This window comes from Gracilinanus agilis, chromosome 2 (assembly GCF_016433145.1).
Source record: "Gracilinanus agilis isolate LMUSP501 chromosome 2, AgileGrace, whole genome shotgun sequence".
NCBI classification, from domain to species: domain Eukaryota; kingdom Metazoa; phylum Chordata; class Mammalia; order Didelphimorphia; family Didelphidae; genus Gracilinanus; species Gracilinanus agilis.
In genome coordinates this window covers 53,888,788-53,898,224 of record NC_058131.1, presented here as the reverse complement: position 1 = coordinate 53,898,224, position 9,437 = coordinate 53,888,788, and the positions used below count along the sequence as shown (strand labels likewise).

Genomic DNA, 9,437 nt, shown 5'->3' with positions numbered 1-9,437 from the left:
GACCCTATTTCTCCAATTGGCTTTCTACACTTTCCTATTAATTGCTATTAAAATTTAAAAAAAAATTAATTTCCAGGGGGCTAAGTAATATTTTTTCTGGAAAGGGGGCAGTAGGCCAAAAAAAGTTTGGGAACCACAGGTCTAGATGCTCCTAGTGAGTGAATTAGTGGAAAAACTAAGGCAAACATCCAGCCGTTCTAATTTACAGAGCAGTGCTCTCTTCACATAGGCAGCAAGGTGGCATGGGGGACAGAATATGAGACGTAGTGTCAGAAAGAACTAAGTTCAAATCCTGCCTGAAGTAGTTATTTGTTTGGTGACCATAGGCACCTCTATCTGGGGGGAAGCTAGGTGACTCCTTGAATTGAGAGTCAAAAAAGTCTAAAGACAGGATGTCCTGAGTTTAAATCTGGCTTCAGACATGCCCTAGCTATGTGACACTAGGCAAGTCACTTAACCCCCATTGCCTAGCCCATATGCAGTACTGGTTCTAAGACAGAATGCAAAAAATAAAACAAATATCTCTATCTACTTCAGTTTCTTTATCAGGTTTGTTATAAGAATCAAAAGAGATAATATTTGTAAAGTGCTTTGGGAACCCAGAAAGCACTATGTCAATTCTTATACTTCACCTATACCACACTGCCTCTTTTGATGCTAACCTGAAAATCCAGGATAACTATAAGATTTCCAAGAGGTGCCAGAGCTTTCATTGGCATCAGTGTTTGAGACAGAAGGTCATGTTCACCCGGCAACTAAGCAAGGACTCTCTACATCAAACCCAACTCTTCTGGCATTTTTTGTGTTCATAGACTGGTCGTCTCTTAAAATGATGTGAGTGCCAAGTTCAACGACTCTATAGCCATTCTTTAAAGCTCATCTCAGATACATCTCTACAAAAAAGCTTTTTCAGATTTCAAAATGTTACATGTTTTGTACCTCTCAAATAAGCTTATTGTGGGATCTTGTATACCATAGCCATCTGTGTGTTTGTCTATTATCATTCTAGTAGACTGTGAGTTCCATGAGGACAAAAGATTGGGTCATCTAAGCTTTGATTTCCCCCAGTGCCTAGAATAGTGCTCTGCAATCAATAGGTGCTCGCTGAAATGATTGAATGAAAGTCACCCAATGGATGGGGGAAATCAATCAGTTTTTCTTAGTTTATTGTGGCACCAGTCAGGTCAAAGCTGTGAGCATGTGAAACTCCTAATTATTCTTCTCATTCCAATTTCTATTCTGCCTTTCTTAGCAAATTGGAATGCTGAAATATCACACTAGCTATTTTTTTAAAGACTGCTGGACAGGTCGACTGGGGCTGCAGGAGTGGGGATTCCATTTGGAGATGAGTCCTGTGTTTCAGAAGTACTTGGTTAGGAAGGATGACCGGACAGTACGATTCATAAGAGGCTGAAGTGGGCGAAAATTGTTCACCATCTTCTTCTCTTCCTCCCCAAGGGCAGAAAATAGTAGCCTTCGAAACTCAGCTAGCTGGAAAAAAGAAGAAGCAACTCATCAGGACTAGGGAGGCTTCATACAACAACAATGCATGGACATGGACATGGACATGGACACCAAGGTTTCTCAACTTAAATATTCCTGCTTCAAAGACTGCAAAAGTTCTGGCTGCAATCAAATCTAGAAATAATTTTCATAATCCTTTGTCTTTTTTAAACCCCTACCTTCCACCTTAGAGTCAATACTGTGTATTGGTCCCAAGGCAGAAGAATAATAAGAGCCAGGGTTAAGTGACTTGCCCAGTATCACATAGCTAGGATGTATCTGAGGTCAAATTTGAACCCAGGACCTCTCATCTCTTAGGCTTGGTTCTCTAGCCAATGAACCACCTAGCTGCCCCCTGTAATACTTTTATGAAATAACGTTATCAGTGAAGAAGTCATATTCTTGAATCCCAAATTAGTTACTATGATTATACTAATGAAGAGTTTCAAAATCTCTCTCCAATAGCCAAAGGTTCACAACCTTCAAATTTTAAACCTTTAAGAAGGAGAGCAGCTACGTAGCCCAATGGATAGAGAGCCAGGCCTGGATTTGGAGAATCTGGATTCCAATCTGGCCTCAGATACTTCCTATCTTTGTGACTCTGGGCAAGTCATTTTATCCCAACTCTCTAGTCCCTTACTGTTTTTCTGCCTTGGAATCAGATAATTATTATAAATTCTTTTTTTTTTTTTTAAAACCCGTACCTTCCATCTTGGAGTCAATACTGTATATTGGCTCCAAGGCAGAAGAGTGGTAAGGGTAGGCAATGGGGGTCAAGTGACTTGCCCAGGGTCACACAGCTGGGAAGTGTCTGAGGCCAGATTTGAACCTAGGACCTCCCATCTCTAGGCCTGGCTCTCAATCCACTGAGCTACCCAGCTTCCTCCTAATTATTATAAATTCTAAGAGAGAATGTAGTGGTTTTAAAAAAAGTTTAAGAAGGAACCACAACCAACTCCAAGTGTTAGAAAATGAATTCCAAAAATTGTTTTTACATATAATTGAGAAAAAACAAAACATTACTGAAGAAAAATTTAAAAAGGGGAATGACCACCAATCAGAATTTCTTCTGGGTCAAATCATGATGTATAAAAATTTTGCTTTTGTCCTTTAGGGACCTCTTTGCCCTTTCAGAGAACTCTTTTGCACCTCTAGGTGTCCCTTCCTTTTTCTTAATTCCCACCATCCTCCTGCTACCCCAAACTTATAATAATAATGATTCCTATTTCTTTAATATCTCAAGGTTTACTAGCCACTTTCCCCATAACGATCCTGTAAAGTATACAATGCAAGTGTTTTAACATCCATTTAAGGGTGGGAAAAATAGGACTAATAGAAGATATAACCTGCCCGTGGTTACAAAATAGTTAAGGGTCCAAGCTGTGATTTTCTAGACTCCAAATCACACTGCCTCTCAAAGCTAAACATGTCCTGTTCCTCCATAGGTCATATCTACAAAGGTATCTGGTCCCACCATTTTTCTGCATTTGTCTTTTTTTTCTGGGGAGGGGAATCCTTCCCCAAAATTCTATCCCTCCTCAGTTATCATTTAAATGAGTTGATGAAATCCAACTTGGAGACTTTACCAAACTCTGACTCTTAAAGGCTGCTGGTTGCCCTGGGGGAAGTCAGCTTCTTCCTAGAGAAAACCAACAACCACCTTACCCTCTACCATCTTCATGGCACTTCATCCAGCTCGCTGCTACAAGAACCACAGAGAAATGAAAGGACTCTAGAGGTTCACAAAGTGAAGGATTTGTTCATTCATTCAGTTACTCTCTCAGTCCACCAGTATTTATTAAGCTGGAACTTCAAGGAAGTTGGGAAGACAAGGAGATAGAAATGAGGAAGGAGGGCATTCCAAATATGGAGGGCAACCAGTGAGAGTGCAGAGTTGGAAGATAGAGTATCTTGTGCAAAGGACAATGAAGAGACCAGTGTCATTTGATCTTAGTGTGCATGGTGGGGAGTAAGGTAGAAGAAGGGAAAGGTAGGAAGGGGCGGAGTAATGAAGGACTTTAAATAGTAAACAGAGGAATTTTTATTTGGTCCTGGAGGTGACAGAGAACTACTAGAGTTGATTGAATGTGGCTGTAGGGAAGCGGGATGACAGTAAGACTTCATTCTCTTAAATATTGGCATTATAGACTTTTGGATCGACCAGTTGAAGCTGCTTTTTTAACAAGATGCTTTATTATCTCCACGAGTATCAATATCGGTGCAAGCACAGACCTTTCCTAGAAAAGTCATGATTTCAGCCTAAGGTTATCAGGACCTTGGGCCAAGGCCTTCCAGCTGATTTCTAGGACCTTGATCTGAATAACAAGATGTTCTTCCCTAAGCACAGTTTTTGACAGAACACGATTAAAGCCCTGTATCAAACCTCTGTTTTTATTTCAAAGTATTTGGTTAGGAGCAAGGTAAAGAATACAAAGTCAGGGGCTTTATAGGGAGGCAGGAACACGAAGGGCTTCCAGACCAGGACAAAATGAACAGGGTTGACTGGATCCAGATTGCAATGCAGAGTATACATCAGCTAGAATAGAAGGAGTTTTTCTATATTTATATGGGGAATAAGCAATTTATGTGTTTATCTAGGATATTTAGAAATTTATATGGGGCACTTAGATATTTATGTGGGCTATTTATATATTTATATGAGACATTTATAGATTTTAAATGGGGCATTTAGATATTTATACAGGATTTTTTATATTTATGTAGGGAATGTATATTTATATAAGGCATATATTAGATGGAGCATTTTTAAAATTAATATAAAGCATTTATGGAAGGACTTGGATAAGAATCTTACCATATAGGAAGCTCTAGATGGATTATGACCTATTTGTATAGGATTCCACAAATCTTGGAGTCTCTACAACTAGAAAATTCTGGTTCTGCTTTTTTATAGCAGCAGACTGCATCGCTCTGATCCATTCAAATGTCACAGAATGCTGCTAACTGGCTGGATACTCTAGGCAATCTGGGAAAAACTTTATAAGTCAAAATCTGAACTAAGATGTTACGGCTACTACTGGCAAGTCAGCTTCCTTGAGACTCTAATGAATTTATTTTCTTTTTAGTTCAGCTATTCATTTGGTTATCTAGTCTTTCCCACTGACAGAAGAAATTCTTCCTAGCTTTTAAGGATGCCAGGCTGAGACATTCCCCCAAAAGTCACAACTCATTGATGTCTTCTCATCTTGTATAATTCTTGTGCAGGTCCTTCCATAAATTGACACAGGAATCCAACCAACTGACTGAAGACCTTTTTCAAGGTTATGTATGTACCATCAAAAATCTTAGACTGTCTACATTTTAGCTCTCAATCTAACTACATGATCTGCTCACTTCCTTTTTCATTCATATACTCATATTTTGTATATTGTGGAGCCTCTTAAATTTATCCAGGAAATACAGTCAAGGCCAAGAATTTTAAGAAGCTTGTTACACATGTGACTCACCTGATTATGGCCAACCTCAATAGGCTTTTTCTTAATGATCCAAGTGACAGATTCTGTAAGAGGTGGGGTGGTCAGAGATCCACCATAGGTCCAATAATCTTGACAGGAGGGCAACAGACAAGAAGGATCAAATCTGTTTAAGGCCACATGGGTGTCCTAAATATACCAATAAAAATAATAGACTATATTTAATCATACATTGAGAAATTAAAAATTATAGGAAGCTACTTAAAGGCATAGCAATGTACATACTGAGTCTTGACAATGTAATCATCAAAGAGAAAAGAGAAAACATATTCACAACATATCCTACTGATTCTGTTTCTTACATGGTTGAATGTGTATCTGTAGCCTGGAAAGAAGCAAGGAGTCCCTCAAGAAAACCTATATAATCTTTGAGGTTACTCATTTGAGAATTCCTTGTTTGCAAAGAGAAATTCAATATGGCACCAATCAGTTTTTCTAGTTCTTCCACCATTGAGAACTTTTCATTGGCTCTCCATTGCTTACTTTTTAAGGGCAAACACCTTGGCATGAAGAAAATATACTCTCCCCCCCAATCTTTTAGAAAATCTTCATTTAGAAAAATGCAGAGGTGTACCCAGAGGGCATTGAAATGGGAAAAGCATTGACTCCAGGACCTTCATTTGAATCTTGGCTCTGCCACTTATTCTCTGGGCAAATTTGGGCAAGCTATGTACCATCTCTAGACCTCTGTTTCCTCAAATCAAAAAAGTATGGTATGTACAAGATTATCTCTAATATCTCTTCTAACTCTAAATCTATGATCCTATGAGTCTATGCTTATAATTAATCAACCGATCAATAAGCATTTACAGTAATGGTACGTGCTATGTATTAGGCACTGTGCCTATATATCAAATGTAGTCAAAAGCATGGAAACATTCCCACTACATTTACAAAGAGAAGGGAGACTGTTTCAAGGCAAAAGGTTTAAGGTACCATCATGAGTGAAAAGAGCAATGAATGATTTCAGGAGGTCTAGATTCTAGTCTCAGATCTGCTAGTGACTCACTATGAGCTAGGTTGTCAGTCAGTCAACTAGCATTTAAATGCTCACTCTGTACCAGGCACTGTGCTTAAGCATCAGAGATACAAAGAAAGTCAAAATACAGCTCCTATGCTCAAGAATCATATGGTCTAATGGAGGTGACAATATGCAATTAATTATGTGCAAATAAGATACATACAAGATAATGTGGGGGGTAGCCCCAGAATCAGTTCCCCTTTCTGAGTTTTAGTCTCATCTATAAGATGAAGTGGTTGAAGTCATTAGCTAAACTTTTTTTGCATCCAAGACCCCTTGAGCAGTTTGGTTAAAGTCTATGAACCCCTTCTCAGAATAATGTTTTTAAAGGCATAAAATAAGACATGTAGGATTACAATGGAACCAAAAGAGATAGTGAAAATAAAGATGTAATTTTTTCCCCATCCAAGTTTATAATCTCCTTGAAATCTATTCAAGGACACCTTGGGCATTCATGGATCCCACATTAAGAACCTCTGGTCTAGATGATCTCTAAAATATTCACCAGCTCTCCATGAAAATGCTGCTCCCTAAATGCTAATCTCAGAAGGATTCATAAGAACATGAGTTTAAAGCCAAAATGGACTGGAAAGCTCATTTTTTTAATATATAGATGAAGAAGATGAGGTGACTTACCCAAAGTTAACAAGGTTAGTAGTCATCTTCCCCAGGGTGGGGTGGGGAAAGTTTCCCAGAATTTTCAAAGAAGAAAAAGAGGGAATCCTGAGTAAACAACGTTGCAGGAGCTGGTTCTTCAATGCCAGAACTTTTCTGTTCTCCCAAAAGGCATTGTATTGTGGTCTTCTTGTTGGAAAACATCCCAGGTTTAGTTTGGCAAAGAAAAGGATGAGGGCTCTAAGATTCACCTTGAACTTGTAAAGTTCTATAGTTTGTTGAGGGGAACTAAGATGTGTGTGGGGAGGGTGGGACTGACTTAATCTAAGCCTCCTTGAGGGTGAGGAGGCCAAAAGGAAGTTCAATGCACAGATCAAACAGTAGCTCTAAGGGAAACTCATGCTTTCCAAAGCTTTAATCCAGTGGTGGCCAGTGCCATTGTTAGGGTAGGTTTATATTTTTCCCAGGGATCACATCTCAATATCACTGTTTATTCACTGCATCTCGGAATCCTTCAGGATGCTTATACATTTCTCTTCTTGTTTGACCCTGAATAAACAAACAGCATTTCTTGAAATTTCCATTCCATCTTCACCTAACAAACCAGAAACCCTTTCCAACTAAAGTTAGAGCCAAGTTACATGCTCACCTTTGGCATTATTCACTTGGATCACAAGGTCATAGATTTTAAGTTGAAAGAGACCTTAGTAGGCTTCTAGTCCAATCATCTCATTTACAATTGAGAAAAATCAAGGCTCCAGAGAGGAGATATATCATTTGCTCGAGGTCACACGTGTAATAAGAGGATTAAAGAACAAAAACAGAATTTGAGCCCTGGTCCTCTGACTCCTGAGCCAGCACACTTTCCTTCTGTTACTGGGGTCATTATATAGAAATGGTTCTTCTGATTCTGCTGTCTTTACTATGTATCAATTCACACAAATCTTCCCCAGTTTCCTTGAACTCTTCATATTCATTATTTCTTATATGTGTAATAGTCCATCACAAAATCATTTGCTCTGATCTTTTTGGCCATCTCCCATTTGTTGAGTGCCCACTTCATTTCCAGTTCTTTGCAGAAAGTAACCTACTACCTTTCCATTGAACCAAACTGCATCTGTTGAGCTGTGATTAAATCAGTAAGGCAGCAAATTTAGGATGCTCTTAGTGCATGATGCAATGGAATAATAGAAGGTGAGCTCTGGAAGTAGAGGGGAAGCGAATAAGTATTTGTTAAGTGCCTACAAAGTCCAGATTACTTTACAAATACTATCTCATTTGATAAGACATTTTTTAAAAGGGTCTTAAAGATCATCTCATCTAACCCTTTCAATTTAAAGAAGTAGAAACTGAGGCCTAGAGAGGGAGATTTACAACAAAAAATTTGCCCAAAATCATACTACCAGTTATTAACAGAACCCTGGACATCTGAGTCTCTGTCTGGTGTTTTTCTGCCAAAGCATTGCTTGTGCATAATGAGAAGCAGACGTAGCTCAGTGGTGAGAGCAATGGGCCTGGAGTCAGGAAGACTTGAGTTCACATACAGCTTCAGATACTTCCTAGTTGTATGATCATGGACAAGACACTTAATCTCAAACTGCCTGACAAAAGGATCCACTGAATCCACTGAAATGACAGACCACACCAGCATTCTTACCCAGAAAATCCCATGAGTCACTATGATCCATGGAGTCATGAAAAATTGGACATTACTGAACAAATGAACAACAACGTGCCTTGTATGATAACAAGAAATCACGAAAGTGATAATTAAGCTTTCCTTTGGTCCCAAAATACAACTTAAATGAGTCAACTAGTATTTTTAAGCCCCTTCTCTTTGCCAGAGACTGTGCTAAATGAATTTTGCTTTCCAAATTATGTTGATTTCAAAATGCCCATCTTACCTTATGCTTAATTTCTGGTAAGATATTGACCAACTTCTGCAGCTCCTTATTCTCCATTCCCAGCTATAGGATGCAAATCCATGAAAACTTGAGTTAAAAGTCCTTTTTCTTTTTACCAATGAGATAAGAGTAATTTAGCAAAACAAGATTAAAAATATATACCTACACATATAATTTTTTAAAAAATCAATGTCTAATTTTTTTGCCCATACTGATCTCCTCAGCAGAAGAGTTATGATCTTATAAGGGTTTACCTTCAAGAATACTCCTATTACAGCCAAACCATTTTCTCCCATTACTGCTTCTTTGTAATTTTGATATTTAGCAGAATTCCAGTGTACTAAATGAAGCTGAAATGAAATTGGAAAAGAATTTAAATTTCCTGCAACAGAACAAATATTAAGACCAGACTTGATTTGAAAGCTATGGCTGTTCTTTGATCTCTCATTCCATTTCCATATTGTTAAGATTGAGGTTTGAGGGTATAATTTAGAGGGAAGTTAGGCTATTAACCTAATTCTCTAATATACTTATGATCCCTCTGCTTCAAGGCTCTCTCCACTCTATCTTCCACTCAAATGATCACAGTTGATTTTCCTATAAAGCACAAGCCTGATCATGTCAATCCCTATTCAATAAACTCTACTGGCTCTCTATATACCACTAGGATCAAAAATAAAATCTGTTTGCCTTTTTAAAATCCTCTATAACTCAACCCCTTCCAACTTTCCAGTGTTCTTACATCTAATTCCCTCTCCTAACTCCCTACTCTTCTGCAATACAGTGACACTGGCCTCCTCATAAGAAGGACTGTTTTTCACCTAAGTCGCTTCATCTCTAGATTGAGCATTTCTACTGGCTGTCTTCTCATGTCCAGAATTCTTTCCTTCCTTTATCTCT

General features: G+C 38.4%; 1 protein-coding gene across 1 annotated transcript in view; it reads right to left on the bottom strand.

The window, feature by feature from the left end:
• Window positions 1–1,145: 1,145 nt before the first annotated feature.
• The window catches only part of CA5A (carbonic anhydrase 5A), a 59,210-nt gene continuing 50,918 nt past the window's right edge, over window positions 1,146–9,437 (bottom strand). The window contains exons 4-7 of the mRNA XM_044663190.1: window positions 8,792–8,887; window positions 8,538–8,600; window positions 4,971–5,126; window positions 1,146–1,491 (exon numbers count right to left, since the gene is read on the bottom strand). Coding sequence (XP_044519125.1) covers window positions 1,360–1,491; window positions 4,971–5,126; window positions 8,538–8,600; window positions 8,792–8,887 — 447 coding nt within the window. The 3' untranslated portion in view covers window positions 1,146–1,359. The remainder of the gene's footprint in view (window positions 1,492–4,970; window positions 5,127–8,537; window positions 8,601–8,791; window positions 8,888–9,437) is intronic.